Raw genomic sequence first — 26,647 nt, forward strand, 5'->3', positions numbered from 1 at the left:
ATAGCAGACAACAGAGACAGGTGAGTATGGCTGCCTGGGACCAGAGGCAATAGATGAGATCTCTGACCAAAGAAGGAGCAAAGACTTAGCAGAAGCCACTTGACAAGGTTGGTGATGAGCGTGCTGTGGCTAGGAGAACAGCATAATGCCGTGGCTCCCAAGGCTGGGCAAACAAGGCAGGTTAAAGAATAAGAAGGGCATGAATAAAGGTAGGCAGTGATAAAGGTGGCAAAGAGGCACCGTGGAAACACAAAGGCATCCAGGCTGTGGAGTCCAGGCTAGACATATCTAAAGGCAACAGAATTGCATGCTGGGAACACACTTAGGATCAGTGGTGGTCACTCGGAGTTGAGGAACAGAAATGTATTGCTCACCATTCTGGAGGCCAGATGCCTGGTAAATTCCATGCTTGGTCTTTGTTCTTCCTAGATGGCAGGTCTCTTCTGTCCACACATGGTGGAGGGGAAGGGGCAATGGTGTTCACCCAAGCCGCTTGCCAGGGCACTACCCAGTTCATAAGGGCGGATCCACGTGGTTTAGCCAGTTCCCAACGGCCATGCTCACCTCCTCACACTACCACAAAAGGCACACTTGGTCCCAACATTGGAATTTAGAAGAGACATCAGATCACACAGGTCAAGGAACAAGACAGCTGGGGGAGCAGGGGTTCTGCTGCAGTCACTGTGTTGGGAGTTATGGTGTTGTCCCCTCTCTTGTTGGCTCAATTGTCATTTCCCCTTTGATAGGTATTCTGAAAGTTCGCCTGACTCATCTAAGAACAGCTCTTGGGGCTCTTGATTTCTGATTTGTTTTTCAAAAATTCAGTGATGCCGTTTTTAACTCTGAAGCTGCTCTCTCGTACTCTTTCTTTCTTTCTGCTTTTCCCTGCTTCTGCTCTTAAGTTTAGCTTACTTATTCATTGCTTTCCTTAAAACACAGATTTCCACATATTCCTTAAATTGGAAATTCGGTAAGGCCTTAATTTCAGCAGACATCAGCAGTAGTCTGTGTCTTGGTCTCGCATAAATGACTCACATTTTTTTTCAGGTCAAGGTTCAACAGAGACAGTTGCCATCTTTTTGAACCAGCTTATGCTTGAGAAACTCCCTACACTAAAATAGAATTCTATATTAAATGAAAATATCAAACATTTTGCTAGCTCCCTCTGTGCTAGGCTATAGGTCTAGATAGCCAGAGGCTGGAGGCAGCAAGGACCATGGCCGCCCACTGTGGAGATGTGGTGCCTGGAAGCAGGAAGCAGAATGTGCTGGGAAACAATCAAACACACCACATGTTCTTAATTAGTGTGGTGGCTTGAATGGGTGCACTAGTGTGAGGTGTGGCCTTGTTGGAGGAAGTGTGTCACTGAGAATAGACTTTGATGTCTCAGATGCTCAAGCCAGGCCTAGTAGCTCACCATCTCTTCCTGCTGCCTGCCAATCTAGATGTAGAACTCTCAGCTACCTCTCCAGCACCATGTCCTCCTGCCATGAAAATAATGAACTAACCCCTTGGAAGCTGTAAGCCAGCCCCAGTGAAATGTTTTCCTTATTAAGAGTTGTCATGGACATGGGGTCCCCTCACAGCAACAGAAACCCCAAGACAAGGAGCAATGCACATGGGTCCCCAGAGTGGTAACAGGCTGGAGGTGAGGAACAGAAGCTTAGACACTCCTTCCAATGCCATCTCTGCTCTCAGTGAACAGGGAAGGAAGGCTGTCCCATCACCAAGCAGGAAAGAGGCTGGAGGCCGGAGGAAGAATGCCCATGGCAGGCACTGAGAGGAGGCTTGTCAGCTACCAAGCTCAGAGCCTTTTGAGATTTCTCCATATTTTCAAACATTTCTGACATTTGAATACTTTCATAGCAATAAAATCCTTATCACACATATGTGGATCTGCTTTGGAGAATGCTATAATAAGAGGTAAACAAACTACATGGTATTATGGCACCAGCACTAGGCCATAGAGTCTCATCGTAGCTGAGAGATCCACAGAACCTCAGGATTGTCTATCTTGGGCAGACACGCTGAGCAGGTGATGAGGGCTGAGCCTTGGTGACCTAACAGGGAACTGTGCCTTGCATGCCTGAGACTTCTGTGTAGTTTCATCTTTTGTGAGGATAATTTAGCTTAATTTGATTTCAATTTTCTTGAGTGTCATTGATGTGAACATATAGATACATATTATAGAGATGAAGATAATCTACCATAAATCCCCATAATTCCCAAGAACTATCCCATATACCCCACCTTTGCTTTTTCTGGATAAGACCTGTCTTCTGCCTCCCAGTGAACCCACATCATTAGTGACCTCATCAGGAGTCTCTACTGCCCTCTGTTGTCTGAATGCTTATCTTCATTTTTAATTTTTTAAAAACTTTATATTTTTATGAGTAGGGGTGTTTTGCCTGCATGCATATCCATGTGTGTGAAGTTCCCTGAGAAGCCAGAAGAGGGCATTAGATCCCCCAGGACTGGAGTTACAGATAGCTGTAAGTGTGTGCTGGGAATTGAACTGGGATCCTCTGAAAGAGAAGCCAGCGCTCTTAGGCACCAATCCATCTCTCTAGCCGCCTAAATGCCCTCTTATTCCAATGTGAGTTAGAGGAAGTTTATAAATACTTGAAATGACTAAAAGCAGACTTTTCCTATTCAAACAGAAGTATTAAGTGGCTTCCCCACTAGCCTGCATGGCCCTGGCTACACATCCAGCCTTTAGAGTGGGGTTTGTTACTGCTTCACTATTAAAGGTGTAGCAGAGGAGAGATAAAAGTATGATGCTGTACACCTGTAATTCCAAACAAGGAGGATGAGGCAGGAGGACCATGGGTTTGAGACCAGTCTGAGCTACTACAGGGCAAGACCTTGTCTCAAGAGCTACAGAAACAAAAGTAAAAAGGTTCTCCATGGGTTCCCCATGATATGAAGTCTCCATGGCAAGCAATTATTTGTTTATCAACTGATTCTACCAACATCCAGTCAAAAATAATTGTAAAGTATATTCAGTTAAATTATAAAACATATAATTATAGCAATGAGGTAAAATAGAAATCAAACCTATGAACTGAAATCTACAGAATAGATTGAAGCTAACTATACAGTAAGGACCCAGGTTCTAGCTCCAGTGTCAACACACAAAGCTGGGCATGATAAAGTATGCCTGTAACCTCAGCTCAGGGAGGTGGACACAGATCTCTAGGGCTCTCTGACTCAAACCTAACACACACACACACACACACACACACACACACACACACACACACACACGCTTGCACACTTGCACAAATACATGCATGTACAATAAGAACCAATTATTTATGACTTTTGTTTCACCAGAGCCCATACAAATTCAAACCTAAGGGCAGAAGACATAACTTTTATGAGGAAATGAAGTGGACAGGGGAATCTAAGAATGGCTTAATTATAGATTCACACAAAACTAGCCTACAGTTCAGAAAATGATTTTTCCCCAAATGACATGCCACCATGGTCAAGTTACTGAGATCACCGGTGCCTTTTAATGTCCACCTTCCTTCACATTTCAATGGTTGCTGTCCTTTCCAAATCTTCTCTTGTCTTGACTTCCTGGGAAACAGGTTCTCACTGAGAGCCCACCATGTCTGAGGCTGTTAAGCGACATCACATACATGCACATACCTGTTTTAGTGGAACACATGTTTGAAGCATTAATCTAATTAACCTTAATCAATAAAAAAAACAGGTAAAATTGGGGTAAAACCTGGAAGATCAGAGAACTGAAAGCAGCAACCGGTTGCTTCCTACCTGTCTCTTTCCTGCATCCAAAAAGACTGAGAGCCTGTCTCCACCCCCCTTATCACTTCCTGTCTCCACCACCCCTTATCACTTCCTGTCTCCAGCTCCCGAGAGCCAGGATTATAGGCGTGTGCCACCACTGCCCAGCTTCTACGGTTGACTAGTGACTAGTTCTGCCCTCTGCTCTCCAGGCAAGCTTTATTTGTCAGAACACAAACAAAATAAAGATAATGGACTGAACCTCTGAACTGTAAGCCACAATCAGTTAAATGTTTTCCTTTATAACAGTTGCCATGGTCATGGTGTCTCTTCACAGAAATAGAAACCCTAAGACAAACACCTAGGGTGGAGAAGCCCTTGAACAAAGCTTCAGCATGGGTGTGCCCAAGCTGAAGAAGTGCCCACTGCTGGAGAAGCGAGACTGGTGTAGCAGAGGAGGAGTTTTCCCGTGCTAGCTGCCACTCTCCAATAACTATCCAGAGTCTTTTTTCCCTTCCTTCATCTGCATTTTATTTAAACTAGAAACAAGCTTGCTTCACTGCCAATCCCGGCTCCCTCACCCTCCCCTCCTCCCAGCCCCCCTTTGCCCCCCATCCCCACTCCACTCTCCAGGGAGGGTGAGGCCCTTCATGGGGGGAATCTCCAAAGTCTGTCATATCATCACGGGCAGGGCCTAGGCCCTCCCCCATGTGTCCAGCTGAGACATCATCCCTCCATGTGGAATGGGTTCCCAAAGTCAATTTGTGTGCCAGGGATAAATACTGATGTATTGCCTGAGGCCCCAAAGAATGCCGAGGCCTCCTCACTGACACCCACGTTCAGGGAGTCTAGATCAGTCCCATGCTTGCCTCTCAGCTATCAGTCTGGGGTCCACGAGCTCCCCCTTGTTCAGGTCAGCTGTTTCTGTGTGTTTCACCCGCCCAGTCTTGACCCCTTTGCTCATCACTCCTCCCTCTCTGCAACTGGTTTCCAAGAATTCAGTTCAGTGTTTAGCTGTGGGTGTCTGCCTCTGCTTCCTTCAGCCACTGGATGAAGGCTCTAGGACGACATACAAGGAAGTTGCCAATCACATTATTGGGAAGGGCATTTAAGCTAGACTCTCCACTATTGGTTAGATTGCCAGTTGGTGTCATCCTTGTAGGTCTCTGGAAATCTCACTAGTGCCAGATCTCTCTTCAAACTGATAATGGCTCCTTCTATTATGGTATCTCTCATCCTGTTCTCCTCTATTCTTCCCCAGACTCAACCTTCCTGCTCCTCCATGTCCTCCTCTCCCCTCTTCACCCCCTCTCTTTCTCCCAGCTCCATCTCCCCTCCCTCCACCCCCACTGCTCCCAATCCCCTCAGGAGATTCTGTCCTGTTCCCCTTCTCTGGGGTACCATGCATATCTCTCTCGGGGTCCTCCCTGTTTCCCAGACTCTCTGGCTGTGAGATTGTAAGTTGGCACTCTCCTGTTTCATGCCTAAAATCCACATATGAGTGAATACATACCATGCTTGACTTTTTGTGACTGGGTTACCTCACTCAGGATGGTTTCTTTTAGTTCCATCCATTTGCCTGTGAATTTCAAGATTTCATTGTTTTGCTTTGTTTTGTTTTCCACTTAGTACTGCATTGTGTAAATGTACCACATTTTCTCTATCCACTCTTGAGTTGATGGGCAGGTAGGTTGCTTCCAGGCTCTGGCTATTACAAATAATGCTGCTATGAACAGAGTGGAACAGATGTCCTTGTTGTATGAATGTGTATCTTTGGGGTATATGCCTAAGAGTGAAATTGCTGGATCTTGTGGTAGACTGATTTCCATTTTCCTGAGGAATCTCCGTACTGATTTCCAAAGTGGCTGTATGAGTCGGCATTCCCACCAGCAGTGTAGGAGTGTTCCCCTTTCTCCACATCCTCTCCAGCATAAACTGTCATTGGTGTTTTTTTATTTTAGCCATTCTGACAGGAGTGAGATGGTATCTCAGAGTTGTTTTGATTTGCATTTCCCTGATGGCTAAGGATGTTGAGCACTTTTTCAAGTGTCTCTTAGGCATTTTAGACTCCTCTATTGAGAATCTATTTAGTTCTGTACCCCACTTTTTAATTGGATCCTTTGGTGTTTTGGAGACTTGCTTCTTGAGTTCTTTGTAAATCTTGGAGATCAGCCCTCTGTCAGATGTGGGGTTAGTGAATATCTTTTTTTTTTTTTTTTTTTTTTTTTTTGGTTTTTACGAGACAGGGTTTCTCTGTATTGTTTTGGAGGCTATCGGTCCAGCCCAGCCTCGAACTCACAGAGATCCGCCTGCCTCTGCTTCCCGAGTGCTGGGATTAAAGGCGTGCGCCACCATCACCTGGCCAGTGAATATCTTTTCCCATTCTGTGGGCTGCCTTTTTGTCTTGTTGACTGTGTCCTTTACCTTACAGAAGCCTCTCAGTTTCAGGAGGAACCATTTGTTACTTGTCAGTCTCAGTGTCTGTGCTATTGGTGTTATGTTCATGAAGTGGTCTCCTTTACCAATTCTTTCAGGGTACCTCCCACTTTCTCTTCTAAGAGGTTCAGTGTAGCTGGATTTATGTTGAAGTCTTTGATCCACTTGGACTTAAGTTTTGTGCATGGTGATAGGCATGGATCTATCCGCAGTCCTCTACATGCCAGCATCCAGTTATGCCAGCACCATTTATTGAAGATACTTTCTTTTTTCCATAATTTTAGTTTCTTTGTCAAAAATCAAGTGTTTGTAGGTATGTAGGTTAATATCAGGGTTTTCAATCCCATTCCACTGGTTTACTTTTCTATTTTTGTGCCAATACCAAGCTGCTTTCAGGTCTTTAGCTCTATAATAGAGCTTTAAGTTAGGGATTGTGATGCCTCCGGAAGTTCCTTTATTGTACAGGGTTGTTTCAGCTATCCTGGGTCTTTTGTTTTTTCATATAAAGTTGATTATTGTTCTTTCAAGGTCTGTGAAGAATTGTGCCTGTATTTTGATGGGGATTGTGTTGAATCTGTAGATTGCTTTTGGCAAGTTTGCCATTTTTACTATGTTGATCCTACCAATTCAAGAGCATGGGAGATCTTTCTATTTTATGGTATCTTCTTTAATTTCTTTCTTTAAAGACTCAAAGTTCTTGCTATACAAGAATTATGATTGGTTAGCATTATCCCCAGATATTTTATGTTGTTTGGGGCTATAGTAAAGTGTGATGTTTCTCTGACTTCTTTCTCAGCCCATTTATCATCTGTATATATTAGGGCTACTGATTTTTTTTTAGTTCATCTTGTATCCTGCCACTTTGCTGAAGGTATTTTCAGGTGTAGGAGTTCCAGTGTAGAGTTTTTCGGGTCACTTATGTAAACTATCATATCATCTGTAAATAGTGAAAGTCTGACTTCTTCCTTTCCAATTTGTATCCCCTTGAGCTCCTTTTCTTGTGTTATTGCTCTAGCTAGAACTTTAAGTACAATATTGAAGAGATATGGAGAGAGTGGACAGCCTTGTCTTGTTCCTGATTTTAGAGGAATTACAGCCTTGTCTTTTTCCTGATTTTAGAGGAATTACATTGAGTTTCTCTCCACTTAGTTTGATGCTGTTGGTTTAGTGTATATTGATTTTATTATGTTCATGTATGTTCCTGTTATCTCTGATCTCTCCAGGACCTTGATCATGAAGGGGTGTTGGATTTTGTCAAAGGTTTTTTCATCATCTAGGGAGATGATCATGTGGGTTTTCTTTTTCAGTTTGTTTATATGGTGGACTATACTGATGGATTTTTGTATGTTGAACCATCCCTGCATCCCTGGGATGAAGTCTACTTGATCATGTTGGATGATTTTTCTGATGTGCTCTTGGATTCGATTTGCCAGTATTTTATTGAGTATTTTTATATTACTCTGAGATGTCTGTCTTTGAAGTTGAGGTGTTTCTTGTATGCAGAAGAAGGATAGATTCTGTTTTTGTATCCAGTCTGTTAGCCTGTGTCATTTTATATGAAAATTAAGACCATTAATATTGAGGGAGATTAAGGACCACTCAGTGTTAATTCTTGTTTGTTTTTGATTTGTTGTTTGTGCTTTTTTCTTTTAACTTTTGGTAAAGCTGGATTATCTATTGCCTTTGTTTTTGTGAGCATAGTTACCTTCCTTAGGTTGAAGTTTTCCTTCCAGTACTTTCTGTAGGGCTGGATTAGTGGATATGTATTGTTTAAATCTGGTTTTGTCATGGAATATCTTGTTTTCTCCATCTATACTGATTGAAAGCTTTGCTGGGTATAGAAGTCTGGGCTGGCATCCGTGGTCTCTTAGTGTTGGTAGAATATCAATCCAGGACCTTCTGGCTTTCAGAGTTTCCATGGAGAAGTCAGGTGTGATTCTGATAGGTTTGCCTTTGTATGTTAACTTGGCCTTTTTCCTTTGCTGGTGTTAATAGTCTTTCTTTACTCTGTATGTTTTGGGTTTTGATTATTATGTGGCAAGGGAACTTTTTTTGTGGTCCACTCTATTTGGTGTTCTGTAGGCTTCTTGTACTTTCATTGGCATGTCTTTCTTTAGGTTGGTAAAGTTTTCTTCTATGGTTTTGTTGAATATGTTTTCTGCCCCTTTGAGGTGGGTTTCTTCACCTTCTCCTATCCCTGTTATTCTTAGATTTGGCCTTTTCACAGTGTCCCATATTTCCTGGATATTTTGTATTAAGGATTTGTTGGACTTAAGATTTTCTTTGGTCGATGAATCTATTTCTCCTAGTGAACCATCAATGCCTGAGATTCTCTCTTCTAACTTCTGCATTCTGTTGGTTATGCTTGCATCTGTAGTTCCTGATTGTTTACTCACTTTTTCTAATTCCAGCATTCCTTCAGACTATGTTTGTTTTTATTTTCTCTATTTTAACTTTCAAAGCTTGTACTGTTTGAATTGTTTCTTGTAATTTTTGGCTTGTCTTTTCTTCCATTTCTTTACAGGATTTTCTCATTTCTACTTTTAGGGTCTCTATCATCATCATGAAGTTGTTTTTAAGGTCGTTCTCTTCTGCTTCATCTGTGTTGTGGTGTTCAGATATTGCTGGTGTACAGTCCCTAGACTCTGGTGGCATCATACTGGTTTTTCTGTCATTGAATTTGTTCTTATATTGTCATCTTCCCTTCCCTTCTTTCAGCAGGTACAAGTGGGGTCGATTCCTTTCCTGTTGGCTACGGATTCAAGGTTCTCTTCCAGTGGGTCCAGGCAGATCTGAAGCACTCCCTCTCCTGGTGGGTGGGAGCTGTGCCCTCTGCCCTGAGTGGGGGCAGGAGTAGACTGACTCTCTCAGCAGGCCCCTGGTTGCTCGGTCCTCAGGGGACGAGTCAAGCTGGCTGCAGTCCCCAGGTCAGGAGATCCCAGAGAGGCCATCCAGGGTCTTAATATTAATTATAAAATGCTTGGTCAATAACTCAGGCTTGTTACTAGCTAACTTTTAAAATAATTATCTTTATTTTACATGCATTGATGTTTTGCCTTCATGTATGTTTGTGTGAGAGTGTCAAGTCCCCTGGAACTGGACTTACAGTTGTGAGCTGCCAGGTGGGTGCAGGGAATTAAACCCAGGTCCTCTGGAAGGGCAAGTAGTCATTGCTCTTAACCACTGAGCCATCTCTCCAGCTCCACTCACTAACTCTTATATTTAAATTAACCCATATTTTTATCTACACTCTGACATGTGGCTTGGTAACTTTTCTCAGTATGACATGCTCATCTTGCTTCTCCCTGTGTCTGCTAGAGACTCGACTCTGCCCCGCCTCTTCCCAGCATTCTCTCTGTGTCCAATCTCTTCCTGCCCAGCTACTGGCCAATCAGCTTTTCATTAACATATATTAACATATATTTACAGTGTACAAAGATTGTTCCACGGCAGTGTAGGAAAGGATACAAGGCAGAGGAGGCCTGTGGGTCCTGTCAATCCAATTCACTTCTGTCTAAAATGTCTTCCTTGTGTAACATGTGCACATACTATTTAAACTTCTTCAGCTCAATGAGACTTAGAACCCAGCACCCACACACTGCAGAGGGAAGACCACAGAATATGACCACACACACACACATCCCCTGTCCCTGATCCTATCACCCCCCCTCCCATCCCATCAGTGTGATGGTCCCAGCTGTCAGAGCACCTGAAGTGCACTGGAATGGCATGCTCTATCTCATTCCTTTGAACTGGTCCACCTCCCCTCTCCTCTTCAATGAATGAATTCCTACCTATCTAGGCCAACTGCAGCTCTACCCTTCAATCACCCTGGCTCCTGCCACATGTCCTCCCCTGGCCAGTAGGGAGTGCTCCCTCCTACGAGCACTCTATGTCTCTATGAAAGTCATCACAGGTAAACGTGACGGACAGATCCCATGTGCAGCTTCATTGTGCTGTATGCTATCTCATGAGACTGTGGGGCTGAGATTACAATGTACTGTTTATTTTTGTATGTGTAGCGCCTTATACAATATCTGACACATAGGTCACTCACCAAATATTCTTTAAGGATAACATGAGATGGTCACTTGTTCAGGTGCTTCGTTGCCTCTTAACAGCATGGAGGATGTAGAGGTGTGTTCAAATAGCACGCGCCAGAGACCAGTGTATGGCAAAGGCATTAAGTGCACAAAGAGGTGGTTTTAAATAGCCAGGGCTTCAGCTCCTCTCCATTTGCCCTGCTCCACCAGTGGGAGCAGCTTTATCTTTTCCTTTTATATTTTACCCATTAAAATACAGTTCTGGAAGGGCAACTGCTATAAATTTTATTAGCTCCAATCAAAACCCCAGGAACTCAAGCTGGAATGCTACATGAGAGGCTTTGATGCAAGAGGCCCTGGGAAAGGGTAAGTGGAGAAAATGGCAGATAAAAAATTGGGTCAAAACATTCAATGAGAAAAATTGAAAAACCAGCCAAACACAAGCTCCACGCAGAGGAAACCTCTTCTCTAGCAGCTGCATAGGAAGGAAGGATGTGGAACATTTATTAACGCTGCACATTTTCAGACTCATTTGGCAAAGCACCCCTTGGCCTGACTCCTAGATTGAGGCCCGGCTGGCTACTACAGAGTGCACAGGCTTGCTAAGGGCCAGCTCCTATGTCAGCCAGCACAGGGGCCTGTAGCAATGTTAGGACATCTCCATTATCCAATTTCCTTATGTCTGTGGTCAACAGTCACATTTTAAAGTTCCAATTCAATTCCAATAATATAAGGCACTGAGATTTACTTGCCTGCAATTATGAGCGAGAAGAGAATATTAAAAGAGTAGTTCTAGTGAAGTGAAAAATTCCAGGCTAGTGAAGAATTAAAAGAATAAACTGGTGGGGGGGGGGGGTGATGCACGCCTTTAATCTCAGCACTCAGGAGACAGAGACAGATGGAGTTCAAGGCCAGCCTGGTCTACAGAGCAAGTTCCAGGACAATCATGGCTACACAAAGAAACCCTGTCTTGAAAAACAAAACAAAAAAGAATTAAAAGAATAATGTCAGAATCCCTCCTCATGGCAAGGAACCAATCAGAAGTTAGCTGGAAGGACTATGTTTTTTTTTTTAATTCTTTTTAACTTCATTTTAAATCAGGAATAAATGAGTCTGAGATGTCTAGCGTTATTTACATACATCCTCCTTAGCCATTTATCATCCCTCCAACCCACAACACACCTACCCACCCACTCATCCATCCATCCATCCATTTACTCATTCATTCATCCACTCACCTACCCTGTCAATCCATCCATCCTTGACATCCACTATGAGTATGGACCAACTGTTGAACACTTGACTTTGTGTTTAATCCTTGTAGGAAAAAAAAATGCTTCCCGACATAAAAAAGCTTATATTAAGGCTTAGGACAAAACTCCCCATGAGGTATCTTTTCTTTTTCATATTCAGTCTACAGGGCATGCTCATTCAAGTTTTCTGTTTTGATGATCTTTAATATAGTCATAGTGGAAAAGTTATACAGGTAAAGTTAAGGCGTGTTTTTCTTCCCATGTGTATAGTCTTCATATGCATCCTATCTGCTCATCTTCATGGATTACAAAGCCATGGGGATTTTATTTCTGTTCTATTACAATGACATAAAGAAATCCTTCTTGTGATGGTTAATTCCGACTGTCAGCTAGGATTTAGATGCACTAAGAATACAAGCCTCTGAAAGTATCTATGAACTGCCTTACTGAAACCAAGGGCAAGTCCAGACTCCAGCAGTTTTAGTTCTCGATTTCAGCACCATTTTTCTTTCCCTTTTCTCCTTTTTTTGGGGGGAGGAGTTAAGTCAACTGAGGTGAGATGATATACCCCAAATGCCCTTATTTGACCAGTCACCTCCTGCTCCTGTCACAATAACTTCCCTGCCACGATGATTGTGTCCCCTGGAACTGTGATCCAAACCAACCTTCCTTTCTTCCCTAATGCTTTTGTCAGGTATTTTGCCAAAGTAATGCAATGAGACTACTATACTAGTCTTAAAATAAAATGACCACTAGGTGGCATTTGAGATTGTTAGTAATTTTCTGCATAACCGAGTTTCTCTCTGGTTTTCCAGTGTTCTCCCCATCCCCAGCTCCTGGTCTGCGGATCAGGGCTCTATACTCATATACTCAGATCACCTATCTTATTCTAAGATGTCCTGGGAAATTGTACACACTTCCATAGCTTAATTCCCCAGCACAAAGAAGTGGGTTCCAGATCCCCTCTCTAACTGAGGTCTCTTCCCCTAATACTAGTTCCAGACTCCAAGTGTTATAAAAATAGCCCCTCCTCAGTGCCCCTCGGATGTTACCAACACCACACACCTTAACCCGGAACCATCTCCCCCAGCCTGTACTGATCCACTTTGGGAGTCCTGGCCCCCATTAATTGACTTTTCCTGTGCTCATGCCTAGGTCTAAACATTTAGGTTTGATCACTGTTTGTCTCCAACTGCCTTACTGAAACCAAGGGCAAGTCCTGACTCCAGTAGTTTTAGTTCTCGATTTCAGCACCATTTTTTAGAGGTCACATAGCTCAGCAATGCTCCCACTTGCTGTACGGCAAAAGGCACCAAAACATGTAGACCTCAACGGTATCAGGTGCATTAAAGGGTACTTTTGTCTATGCCAAATCACTTGAAACCTCTGGTTCAGCACTGCAGGGAGGGGAAGGGGCTAGCCAGCAGGGAAGAGAATTCCAGCCCAGTTCCAGCTTGACATTCCTGTCCTGCAACCAAGGCATGTGGTGTCTTCAGCAATAAAGTTTACTGCTAGTTCTTCCTGCTGACTGCCCGTATTGTTTTGGGTGCCTTGGGAGACACTCTGACCAGCTCCCAGGGAGACAGCCCACCCTTGGCACTGGTGTTTTTATTACTAACCTATGGCTGCTGGGAACAGCTTTATCCATTGACAAAGGTACAGTACCCATATTCAGGTTTTTTTGTGTATCTCTTACTTTATATTTTAGCTTACCAACAATCATACATCACTAGTTTGATTCACCCTTACCTCTGCTTCCCACCCTAGCCGCTCCATCTCCAGTATTCCCCTTTCATCTGAGATCATTCAACCACCATCCCCATATTAATCTTGCCCCCTTCTCATGGGCCCCTTTCTGCTTTCCTGGGCTCCGGACACACACACTCGTACAGAAATATGCACATATAAAAGAAGTTAGGATCCAGATACAAGAGAGAACATGTGGAGTTGTCTTACTGAGTCCAAGCTACCTTATTTAATGTATTTTCCGGTTCTATTCATTTTCATCTGTTGGTATGCTGACTCCGAGTCTTTACTATTATGCAGAGCAGCAATAACAAGACTACGCAAGCATCTCTATAGTAGGATGAACAAAAAGAAAAGCATTCTACCCACCGAACTACCCCCAGAAACTCCCTGATTGAAGACACTGAAAGCACGTGGAAGTCATGTTCAACATGTTATTCTAGACCCCCCCCCTTTTCCCCTGAGACATAGTCTTATGTAGCTCAGGCTGGCCTCAAATGCACATGCTCTTCCTGCTTCCATCCCAAGTGCATCCAGTCAGTATCTTGTCCTTGAAGGAGCTCAGGAAAAAAGCACTGTCAACTCTCTTTGCAACTTTGCTCTGTGGTTGAGATTGCCCAAAATGGGAGGGGGCAGCAAAGAAAGCCCCAAGACCCAGAGAGAAGAGTGACAAGACAAAAATCAGACTACATAACCTTGATAATTGCAACTGTGTCACCATATAGGGCATTCTGATTTGGTTTCTTGGTTGCTGAGTTTGTTTCACTTTTTTGAAACAGGATTTCCTTATGTAGCCCAGGTTGGCCTTGAATTCAAAATTCACCTGCCTCTGCCTCAAGAGGGCTGCGATTGCAGGTTTCTGCCTCCTGTACAGGGGCTTTGGTATGTGGACAAAACCTAATCTTCCAGAAGATTCCAGAATTACATGGAAGTGATGTATCATGAAAAAGATAAAGTCACTAATTTAAAAAATTTGCTAATTTGAAAAAAGTTTGGATCCATTCATCTTTCTATACACAAACACGAATTTTATATAGACCAGTCAAATACTTAAAAAATCAAATGCCTGAAGTAATGACACTCATTTAGCAAGGAGCACAGTTAGAATGTAGTTCAGTTTCTAGATGTCATTCCCTGGTTGAATTCTCCTCGGAGAAATGGCTGATTACCCACTCAAAACAGCTGGCCACTTCACTGGGTGTTACACTGTTACAGCTCGAATGGGAATGGTCCCCAGCCATAGTGCTATTTTGAGAGGTTGTAGAACACTGTGGATGCAGGGTGCAGTTGGCAGACCTTGGGCAGCAGGAGCAGGGCTAACGGACAGTCTGCCCTGTTCCTGCCAGTTGGAGATGTCTGCCTCTTGACTATCACTCATGAATTAGCTACTTCACACTCCTGCCATAGACACAAGGGTACACTCTGATGTGACTTCTCCAACCCAACTCACTGCACTCTCTCAAACCATGAAGCAAGTCCTTCCCTCTCAAGTTGCTTCTTCAGGTATTTTATCAGAGTGACAAGGAAAAATGACTAATTGTTTTAGTAACGATGATCTTCCAACTTTGTCTTTTCTTTTCCGTTTTTTTTTTTTTTTTTTTTTTGGTTTTTCAAGACAGGATTTCTCTGTATTGTTTTGGAGGCTATCCTGGAACTCTCTCAGTAGAGCAGGCTGGTCTCGAACTCAAAGAGATCCACCTGCCTCTGCCTCCCAAGTGCTGGAATTAAAGGCGTGCGCCACCAATGCCTAGCTAACTTTGTCTTTTTGTAAGACTTCAATTTATGTGTGTCTGTGTGTATGCCATGTATTTATGGGTACCTGGAGAAGCTAGAAGAGGGAGTCAGAACCTCTGGAGCTGTTGTGAGATGTCAAATATACGTTGCTGGAAACTGAACACATGTATCATGACACCATTATCTACAAATGTGGTGGGCTAAGTAAGGCCATACCTACTCTGGAGACACGAGGTCCACAGGCATCAAAACATACCTAAATGGTTACATGGGTAACTCAGAACTGTCGGCTGGAAAAATTCAGAATTCTCAAGTTGACAGGCGAAAAATATTCATAAAAAGACAGGCTTGTCCCACATCCTTGCCCATCAGATTAGCAGTGACAGAGGGAAAGAAGGAGGGAGATCCTGCATCTTTTTTCTCCTACTTCCCCACATTGCTCCTCACACAGAAAACTGGTTCTAAACACTTCTAGCAAAGACGCTCATTTCTTAACCCAATATTTCTTCTCTGGTATCCAAGCCTGGGTCAGTTCACCTTGAATGTATCCACTTGGTGGATCCAGCCTTCCATCTGCAAGCCAGCAATGGCACAGACCACACCTCACTGACAGAGAGACTCAACTGTCATCACTCCCTACTGAACCTGTCCTCCAATTAGCCTAGGTTAATTATTCAGGAAGCTTTTTTTATATATATGAGGAATTTGTCCACAACCTTTGGAAAATGAAATGCTAAAAACTTCACTGTTACGGTATGGTAACGTATGAGACCCTTTGCCTAAGCAAGGAAAAAAAAATCACAACTTGATCCATTTATCTTTTGTTTTCCCTGTTTAGACTTGCTTGTATGTACACGATTTCAAGACTGGCCACTTGCTATCAGATAACCATTTCCTGGGTTCATCCCTGGGACAGACTGATTCTCCCTCTCTCAGCAATCATCCATGTTGCCATGTCAACTGGTTCTGTCATTGTTCAGGTCTTGTTTAGGCCACCATATTATTATGTCACCATAGGTGTAGATTCTGTCATTTCCAAGTACCACACTCTCGAAACAGCCTTCCCGGTCCTCTGGCTCTTAGAACTCTGACACTCTTTCTGTCCGCCCCACCCTATGTTCCTTGAGCCTTACATCTGGGGCTGTGTTGTGCTGTGTCATTTAGTACTGGGCACCCCAAGGTCAGTTGTTCTTTGCATTTTGGCCAGTAAGGAATTTCTGTTATGGCTTCTGTCTGCAACAGAGAGAAGTTTCCTTAATGAAGATGAGAGGAAAACTAATCTGTGAGTATAAGGGTAAGTATTTAGCATGAAGTTAGGGATTCTGATAGTTTAGTAAAGTGACAGTAGAAGGTTCTTGAAGATCCTCATTTGTTTTTTCCCCAAAAGAAAAACATTCAAAGTAAAACATGAACATTTAATTGCCTTTAAATAATACATGAAATAATTTACATGCTATACATCCCAAAACACAATGAACATAAATCCAATTTTATAAGACATTTACACAGACTTTTGTCAACATATGTCCTGTATGTTACCCAGGATGTTATCTATGTGTGAGCATGTAAACACATATGTACATGTGAAGTTGAAGATTAGCATAATGAACCAAAATGATGACTATACGAAGTCTGCCATAGAAGAGTCAAAAACCACAACCTGATGGAACCAAGGCACAAAAGCTTCCTGTTGTGGCCACAGAGATTAAGTTTCCTTTCTCAATGTCTAAACACCATTAATTATATGCTATAGTTTTATAGTACATTTCTGTTACTTTTTAAAATGCAGTGTTTTTATTACATAAGGTCTTATGGAAGTGAACTGGAAAAATAAACAGAACTAGATAAAAATCACATACAATAAAGCTTTCTTCTTTTTCAAAACTAATATAAGAAATATTACAGATATAGGTGCAATCAGGAGATATGTAAAATAAGTTATGCAGATTTCTTAGTGCCCTTGAACTGTACCTCGTGTCATTTGTTTAAAAGCCAGCTGGTAATACTGTCAATAGAAAGTGGTTTTTGGAAAAGATATGTATATCCTAGTGCACAGAATAAACAATGACCATAACAAAGCAAACAAAATCCTTTTCAGAGTTCAAGCTGCTTTTGTTGGACATTAACCAGCTCCCCTCAGTGTGCTCCCTTCCTGTCCCTTCTATATTTAAGAGAAAAGAAATATATTTCACATAAAAATGATTGCTTTCAAAAATCACATAACCAAGCAAAATCTCCACTCTCCATATGCCCCTTTTCGCTTTACCTCAAAGTGTGTAGGTAGGGACACGAAAGAGAAATGTTCTAGGAAATCAGGCAGTTACATGTAGTTAGCACTCAGAACGCTCTAGAGCCTCGCCACTTTAAGTGGACAGTTCTCAAAGGAGTAAAGCACGAAGCAAGAGCTAACAGAATACAGTAATCCCAAAGTAAATGCCAAATGTGCTTATACTTGTCTAAGAAATCAGTCCTCTAAGCTGCAAATAATGAACTGTCAGCTGCAGCTTGAAACAAATGACAACCAGAACAAAGCCTCAGAGGTGCTAACTTTGAATACGGTTGGGGTTGGCCAATTACGATTTACTGGAGTCTACAGCTTTCTATGCAGGAGCACTGCAGCGTACAACCCTCAAGTAATGAGAGTGCAGTTCTTTTCATAAAGTAAGGCTGAATAAAGGAGAAATTAGACATCATGCCCTTGGCTGTAAAACCTAAAGAATAAACTGAGAATTTACTTTAAGGCCATTTCAGAAGTACTTCTCATGGCACTTCAATGTTAAAACATCACTAAATGGCAAAATCCACAAACAGTCACACGTCTCCTGACGCACATGCCATGTCAGTCATTAAGGGTTCGCATTATTAGGTCTGTCCTCTCAGAGTTAAATTACACTTAAAGAAAGCGAATTGAGCTCGGCTGTAACTAACATCTGATCAACAGACTGTCACCTCACTGGTGTATTGTGCAAGTCATTCCCAGTACATGCACCCAACACCACTCACTTCCTACAGAGATAAGTATCGCTCTTACTACAAGCAGCACTTAGCCGACATATTCCTCTCAAGAGCAGTTATGATCCTTTCTTCAACTGTTCACCTGCTGTTAAGCCCCAAATCACTGAATAAATCCCCCTGCCCACGTGTACAAACCATTCTCACGAGTACATATTTCTTACACTACAGTCAGTCCAGGAGACACTTGAAGGAATCTAACAAGTCATTCTTGCCACACCATACTCCAAGCTGACCACCGCAGGCTCCGACTTAGAAAACTCCTCAGGGAAGTCACAGTACCGATTATCTGCTGGGTTGCTGCCCTCTATAGCCCGAAGTGTGTCATTCACCGGAAGCAGACTCTGCTCTTTCAGACACAGGGAGGTTTTGAGGGCAGGTGATTCAGGGTGCGGATGCAGCAAGTCCTTCGTTAGGATGCCATTTTTGCATTGTGTAATTTTCTAAAACAGAACATTGAAAAAGCATTAGTAACTATAGAAAATAGGTAATCAAGCTACGTTAAGTGAAGAAAACCTGCTTTTGAAAGTGTTCCCCTTGTACATGCTACACAGTTATAAACTCAGTAACAAAAAATCCCAATAGCTTAAAACTTCTCAAGGAAAATGCATCAAGTTTTTACATTTGTCAATCAAGTCAGCCAGATTTGACTGGAAAGATCTCACAGTTTTCAGATATCAGAAGTGTACATATTACTTAAGAGTTTAACATGCAATCATTTTATAAGGACAGGGATGTAGAGAACATGCTCAACCTGAAGTCACTATAACACAACGACCATACCTTATTCAGCTGAAGGTCCTGCTGACAATGACAAGATCCTCACAGGGTGTCCCTCACTAAGGGTCGCCACGTGACCTTTGGAAGGTCACACAATCTTATTTTTTTTTAAACATAAGATTTAAAGTGCCAAATCAACTGTCTCTAGACAGTTGTCTCAAGCTGCCTATGTCTTGCCCTTCCTTGAGTTAACACTAACATGTAGCCTACAGTTTACTTAACCAGTCACTACTTTCTCATCTAAGAGACAATGAAAATCATTTGCCTCAGAGGCAATCAGGATGGTCTCCCTGAACAAAAACAACTGTCTTACATACATACATACATACATACACACACACACACACATATTTGTTCATCCTTTTTGGTTATATATGATGACAGAGAAATGATTACAGGAAAATCTTATCATAGAGAGCTATTTAACAGAGCATATGAAGATAATAGTAAGGTGGAAATGAGAAGAATAGGCCAGACAAAGGTATTTTTAATAAACCTAGCTGATGGGGATGTTTTCTGTACACATGTTTCTCTTATTGGTTGCTGAATAAAGCACTGTGGCCAATAGGGTAGCAAGACATGCGGGAGTAAGAGATGAGTATTCTGGGAAAGGGAGGCAGGAGCTGGCCAGAGTCATAATGCTGCTGGAGGAGTATCACCATACTGGTCATAATTAATGTAAGTTTCTGAGTATTCATTTGGGGCTGACATGGTTGTGGGACCAGGCTGGTGAGATAGAATGCTCATAACAAAATGGTGCCAGCTATGTGTGGCATGAATTTCCATGTAAACCTGACATAAGCTTAAAAAGGGATTTTAGAAACAAAGAACAGAGACAAGCACAGTTTCTTGATAGCATTATTTTCTCGGGTGGGCTCTGTCTTGCTAGAGACAAGCAGAGACTTGCAGCTCCTTTAAGGGAGGTTTTCTGACTCAGCATAAATGATTTAGCTTTTACTCATAAAGGTTTGAATAGAGGCAGTGAGCCCAGCTCCCAGTGCTGGCGGTAAACTTTTGACTTATGGCCAGAAAAAGATAAAGATAAACAGTAAAGACAGATTCAAAAGCAAAAAGCCTAAAGAATAGTGTGTTTAAAAATATATGTAGGCTTGTGAGAGAAAAGAAACAAGATACCGTGGAAGGGAGGGAGGGGGGAGGGAAAGGAAGGAGGAAAGGAAGGAAGGAAGAGTAGCTGGGAAGGTGGTGACACACACCTTTAATCCTAGCACTCAGGAGGCAGAGGCAAGCAGATGACTGTGATTTCAAGGCCAGCCTGGTCTACAGAGTGAGTTCAAGGGCAGCCATAATTACACAGAGAAACCCTGTCTCAAAAAATGAAAAAATAAAAGAAATAGTTATAATAAAAAAATAAATAAGCCACATAAAGATGGAAAATATGCAGGGAGTCTGGATACTGTATGTTTTTGTGTTATCTTTGAATTTTCTGATTGCTAAAGAAGGAGCAACAACTTCTAAAAGATATTTGATTACAAATGGTGCTGGATTAATCCAACTTATATATTTTGAAAACACTTTGACTTCTAAATTTAAGTATAAGGACAGGTTTCTTAGGAAAAGAGTTTCTTTTTTTTTTGTTTCCATAGAAAATGAAAAGCTGTGGTTTCCTTCCAGACTAATATGGTTTGATGAAGCAAGACCCTTCCTGAAGCAATGGCCCAAGTGATACAACATCTAAATCAGCTGAGATGATGCAGCCTTACACACTACAACAACAAGGACTTGGCCAGGTTTCTCTGTTTTCTAAGGATCCCCATGGTATTTCAGCACCCTCAAACAGCATGAAGCAGTTTGGAGAGAATGATGCCCACATTCCCAAATATTGTTTATAAATGTTTGTTTTCATTTAAATGGAATGGTTATAAATGATTAGTGATCACAACCAATCTCTTTAAAGGAAAAGAAGGGATTTTGATATAGAAATGAATACTTTGTATTAGAATGGATTTTCATTTATTGATAAAAATTTAAGGTCAATTTTGTGATATGTATATTTCTCCTCTTATTTAGGTATTATGATTACATAGATCATTTAAAATGTAATGTATAATTGAGCACAGATTACATACAGTCACCTATAATCGTCAAAACTTATAGTTTTGTAGTTAGGTAGTTAGGTTTTTATAGATATATAGAGATATATTTCAATTGGATAGGCATTCTTTAAACCTTTCAAAGACCTACAGAATATGGCATTTAAATAGGTTTAGGGTTTTTCATGACAGTGCGACACAACTGCTCCTGGCATACCAATTACTTCAGAGAGGAAGATGGACATTGAAGAAGCTTGTTATGGAGTTTGCTTTCGATATAGCAAGACTAGCCATTTGGGTAAGAAACTGTTCTTGCCTGGACTGTTTGACTTTATGCTGTATAACCTGGACATGCAGGACCCACAGGAAAATGACTACTGCACTTACAAAACAGTCCCTGTAGTGTTCCTGATTCATGGAAGAGTCTGCCAGACATTTTGCAGGACACAGAGAAAAATGACTGACAAACTGCCAATATAGGTGGATAGTTTAAAATTTCCTGCTTCACTGAGAAGTCTGCCAGACACACTAGGCCTATAGGCTGAAGATGGATGCCCTAACATTACAGAAGCACTTTGGGTGACTGCAGTTCAGGTAGCGAGATGTCTCTGTCAATTCTAGAGTTTATATACTGTTCTTCTGTGGTCTTTGATGGAGTTGAAGACAGATAGTTATGGCTATGGTTTCCCTTAGTTATGATAAAAGATAAGTTACATATAAAACTTTAGACTCACAAAGATAGGATAGAGTACTTTCTTTAAATATTCTATCTTGCTAAATATTAATGGATAAAATATTGTAATTATAGTTCTTGCTTAATAACTGTTTCTTTTTATTTAGACAGAAAAGAGGAGATGATGAGGATGTCTTCTGTACACATGTTTTTCTTATTGGTTGATGAATAAAACAGTGTGGCCAATATGGCAGCAAGACTGGTGGGACTAGGAAATGAGGAGCATTCTGGGAAAGGGAGGTAGGAACTGGCCAGAGTAGCAATGCTGCCAGAGGAGTAACACCATGCTAGGCACTACCAGGTAAGCCATAGGCTTGTGACAATACGTAGATTGATATAAATGGCTTAATAATTAAGACAGAGCTAGCCAACAAGAAGCCGTAACCAGCGGTCAACAGCATTATAACTAATATAGTGTCCATGTGCTTCTTTGGGCTGAGAAGGGTGGTGGGACCTACCAGGCCAGAAACTTTCACATAACACCTAGCACAGAATTAGTACCTAGTATATAAGGAACCCTGACAAATCAAAAAGAAAAAAGGCAAACAGGTCAAGAGAAAAGTGAATACAATCTGGAAGTTTATTATCAACAAAGGGAAACAAAATGCCCAACAGACTCTCTTCATCGAGGAAACCCAAAATGTAGGACACTTTCACACAATAACTTAAGTATGTTTCTTAGACAACTCAGAATACTTACAGACTCTAGGTCTTTAATGTCTTCCTCTAACTGCTTGTTTTGCTCATTCATATTCATAATTATGTTCAATACAGACTGTCGAGGATGGAGTGTCCGATCAAACTGGTGGTACATGTTTCTCCAAAACCTTTATGACAAAGAAGTTTTTACCAAACACTGTTAGATGGAATAGTGAGCTCTGAAGAGCTCAGTACAGCAGAATGAGAACAGCTCAAATGGCCTGTTCTAAGCTCTATAAACAACTGAGAGGAGTTTGCATACAGTAACAATGAGAACACAGAAACACCAACTGCTCTGATCTGATTAGCACACACTCTACATGGATTCCAAATATCACACTGTTCATAAACATACACTGTTCATTAAAATCAAGAAAATGATGTAAAAATGTGGGAATGCTATCTTCATTTGGTCATTATTGTATACATGTATACAACGATCACACTGCACCCCATAAATGTCTAATTAAAAAAATATTTTTAGGGTCTGGAGAGATGGCTCAATGGTTAAGAGCACTGTCTGCTTTTCCAGAGGACCTGGGTTCAGTTCCCAGCACACATATGAAGGCTCACAACTGTCTATAACTCCCGTTCCCAGGAATCCAATGCCCCCTTCTGGCTTCCATAGGCAGCACACACATACACACGCAAACACACACACACACACACACACACACACACAGAATGTAAATATATACGCACAGGCAAAACACTCATGCAAATAATAAAAATTAATAGTATTTTTTAAAGTTCCCAAAATTTGTTTGAGAAAAATCACATATAAATGCTTCAATGGTGCTAACTTACTTAAAATTGAAAGAAACTGTATTTGGCTCCAAGACTGTCAAGCTCTCAGATTTGGAATTGTAGAGAGGATTTAAGTACTTCTGTTTGTCATCCAAAAGAAAAGGCCACAGGGAGTAAGTCTTCTCCTTCAACCTTAGAGAATAAGGACACCATGAAAGTCTTACCCAGTCATGCACTGCAGTCTGCTAACTCCCAGTTTGCGACTAACAGCTCCTGTCTGAGTTCTGCTTTCCCTGTGTTTTCTCGCTCACTAGTGACCACAGGTAATAGATGTGTCTTGAGCACAGCCGGGTCAACCACTGTTTCTGACCCTTGTCTACACAGCCGTTCTTCTCCCATACCAGGACTGCCCACCCTCACAGCAGGACACCGATGCAGCTTTGCTGCTTATGCTCACAACCCCAGGCTGGGCCATGAGGGCTATGACACAGGACAGAAACACATTTCGGTGGAGGAGTTTGAAATGCCAGCTACGTGCTTGTCTAAAGTACCTGGGTAATGGACAGCTGACTGTAGAGAAGGCATCTACACTAGCAGGTGAGCTTAACAGATGCTGCAGGCATGCACCAGTCCCGTGTGCCCTAAGGTGACCCACAGGTGTGTTCTAAGAATGACTACTAAGAAATACCCATTGCTATTTTCTTCTCATTGTTTGAGGATGTATCAATTGAGAAGTTTCTCCTAAAATAGATTTGTACCCCAAGAAAAATCACCGAGCCAATTATAATAAGTCATCATGACTAGAGCACAAAGCTAATGTCATCTTGTTCCTCATCTGTTACTCCCTTTACACCTTTAGAATTTCCCATGTCTCCTCAGTTCTGCCGTCATTTCTACTGGAACATGGGCTGTCTTCCACCTACAACCAGGGTCAGCCTCTCTATGTTCTAGATTCACTGTTACTGTAGAAATCTAAACTCAGAATCCAAACCCCCAGACTCAAGTTGGTTAGGAAAGAGCGGTGAGGGGTCAAGTGTAGCATTCAGGGCTTCCATGAGATCTCCATCAGAGACACCTTGTAGCAGCCAATGCCAGCAGACATGTTTGCCTCACAGGGAGGAGAGCTATAAACCACCATCTTACCATAGGACAAACACTTTCTGAGAAACGAAATGGAGCACCAAGGGAAATTTCAAGGGCACAACAGAGCGTTCTTGTTCTGAGTACTGGCTCTGTGAGTGTGTGCCCGTGTGTGCGTGCGTGCGTGCGTGCGTGCGTGCGTGTGTGTGTGTGTGTGTGTGTGTGTGTGTGTGTGTATAGGCAGGAAGATTTACTGAGATGGCTACATATCCCATAGTACTTGCCTGGATATTATATTCAAAATATATTTTTGTAATTACCTGGGAGGGTGGCAGATATTAGTAGGGTACTTTAGCTTCAAACACACAACACAAACTCTGAAGCAAATTCAATTCTATCACAGCCATGATTTATGACCTGGGTGGTGCAGGAGGAAAAGGCCCATTTTCATCATCCACTTACTTGAGTTCCTCTCTTTCCTTCTGACAGTTCCCAAGGAAGTTCCCAAACTGGCATGAATGAACATGCTCATGGATCTGAAGAAGAAACGCTTCGTTGAACTCAAAGGCTTGTGGGAACTGCTCAGTCAGATGCCACACACACTCCAAGAACTGAGTAAACACCGGTGAGACTTCCTTTGGGTCACCGTCCAAATGGCCACACCTAGCCCCCCCAGAAAGCACACGCTTTTAAAAATGCCTCCAAAAGAAGTTCACTGCTTAGGTACTGTAAACTTAAACACACAAAACTAATACATACATGTGTCACATATGTAATACAGACATCCCCATCTGTAACCCCTGCTGGAGGACCAGAAATTCAAAGCCAACCTTGCTACAAGGCTGTCTCTGTCTCAGAAAAACCTCAATGGCCAGGAGAATTCACAGGCACTAAAAGAAAGAACTAACAGAGACATTAGGTCCCGCCTCATACAATTTACAGTTCCAGATCTCATGCCACAGAGATGTGCAAATTCCAAAGAAAAGGAACACAGTGTTACAATTTTGCAAAGATATAATTGTCACTCACCTCTCTGAAAATTTATGCCCAAATGATATCCAATCTTTTTCTATTAAAACCTGGTGAGAGAAAAAAAGGGCAAAATCAACTATATAACTTTTTCAACTTTAAAAAAAAGTCACGACAATTCTGCTAAGAACAGAAATTAAGAAAAACACTACAGGTAAAACATGGCCAGAGCCTAGACTACAGTGAGGGTTCAGAAGAGTGAAAATATATACACAGTGCCTTGTGACAAACTCTTTCTGTTGTACTAATTAAAAGCATGCCTGGTAAGGCAGAATTACACTTGTTTTTATACATATAAAAAGGACACCAAAAAACGCTGTAACCCAGCACTTAGAGGCTCAGCCAGGAGAATAGGGAATTTAAGACCTGTCAGGCTTCACAGGGAAACCCTGTCCTGAAATGGAATTTGGGGTGGGGGAAGGGGAACTAGGAAAATGTAAACTAAAAGCCTAATAATGGCCACCTCTGGGTAGCATGGGGGGTATTAAACCATTTGACTTATCTGTACATGTGTTTACATAGACATAAGAAGAATGGTAAGTAAGACCCTGTCTCTTGGGAAATAAAGTCAATGGAAGTGCCAGCTTTTACTCAAATCCCAATGCTTCCGTGCATGCCTCAGACTGAACTACATAGTCGAGTCTTCATGTCATGGATTCTCTATCGACTAACTCCACCAAAATAAGAGATCTTTCTTTCCTTTCCTTTTTTTCTTTTTTTGAACCAACTTGTCAATATGAAGCCCGGGTTGGCCTGAACGCTCCATCCTCCTGTCTGAGCTTCCAAAGGGCAGGAACTAAAGGCATGCACCACAAAGGTAGTGAGAGAACAGATCCCTAATGTTTGCAGTCAGATCTGAAGTAACTTCTTAGCGCCTGACACACCTTAGAATCTCATCACACAGTCACCAAACACACTCTTTGTCAAGATGGTCATGTTTTTTGGCATCTCCGATGTTGGCTCAAGGATGCAGTTTCGTGAGCACATGTACAGCTCTATCATGGATGGTTTTGTCACCTCTACACTGTGACCGTGGGTGGAGATACGGATTTCATCCTGGGCTCTCCACCGTTCTATCCATCCTAACTTAGTATCCTCTCCAGCCTGCTCCTCTACTTAGCTCAGAGAAGAGCGGGTACCACCAGACGCTGACTCAGCAGCCTGGAAACCTAGGCAGGGCTCCCATTCTCCACTCCCATTCAGCCCATGACTAGCTTGCACTGGTCCTCCTTTGCCATTGTCCCCTGAGCCCATCACCTCTGTCCACTAGTGTGGGCTCTGCTACCTTCCTTCCATGCCTCCCTCTTCAATTGACCTAATGGTTGCTATACTGGACCCTCAGCCTCCATCCCACTCCCTTCTGACTTCAAGATACCAAGATAACTTTTTACAGAGCATCTCTCTGTAAAGCAGAGAGCTACCACCTGCTCTTTTGTATTATTTAATGGCTCTCATTGCCCAGCGGGGAAAGTACACATCCCAGCATCATCTTCCTCAGGCTCTTACCCTACAATTCCTGTGCAGGAGGCTTACTCTCACACTGCCCCATGC

General features: G+C 42.2%; 1 protein-coding gene across 2 annotated transcripts in view; it reads right to left on the reverse strand.

Moving 5' to 3' along the window:
* Window positions 1-16,366: 16,366 nt before the first annotated feature.
* Window positions 16,367-26,647, reverse strand: part of Mtmr6 (myotubularin related protein 6) — a 41,308-nt gene continuing 31,027 nt past the window's right edge. For both annotated transcript variants that reach the window (XM_040740567.1, XM_040740566.1), the window contains 5 exons: window positions 25,097-25,146; window positions 24,530-24,730; window positions 23,048-23,179; window positions 22,242-22,368; window positions 16,367-18,420 (listed from right to left, as the gene is read on the reverse strand). In XM_040740567.1, coding sequence (XP_040596501.1) covers window positions 18,175-18,420; window positions 22,242-22,368; window positions 23,048-23,179; window positions 24,530-24,730; window positions 25,097-25,146 — 756 coding nt within the window. In that variant the 3' untranslated portion in view covers window positions 16,367-18,174. The remainder of the gene's footprint in view (window positions 18,421-22,241; window positions 22,369-23,047; window positions 23,180-24,529; window positions 24,731-25,096; window positions 25,147-26,647) is intronic.

The sequence above is a fragment of the Mesocricetus auratus genome, unplaced genomic scaffold (assembly GCF_017639785.1).
Source record: "Mesocricetus auratus isolate SY011 unplaced genomic scaffold, BCM_Maur_2.0 Super-Scaffold_100707, whole genome shotgun sequence".
Taxonomy (NCBI): Eukaryota; Metazoa; Chordata; class Mammalia; order Rodentia; family Cricetidae; genus Mesocricetus; species Mesocricetus auratus.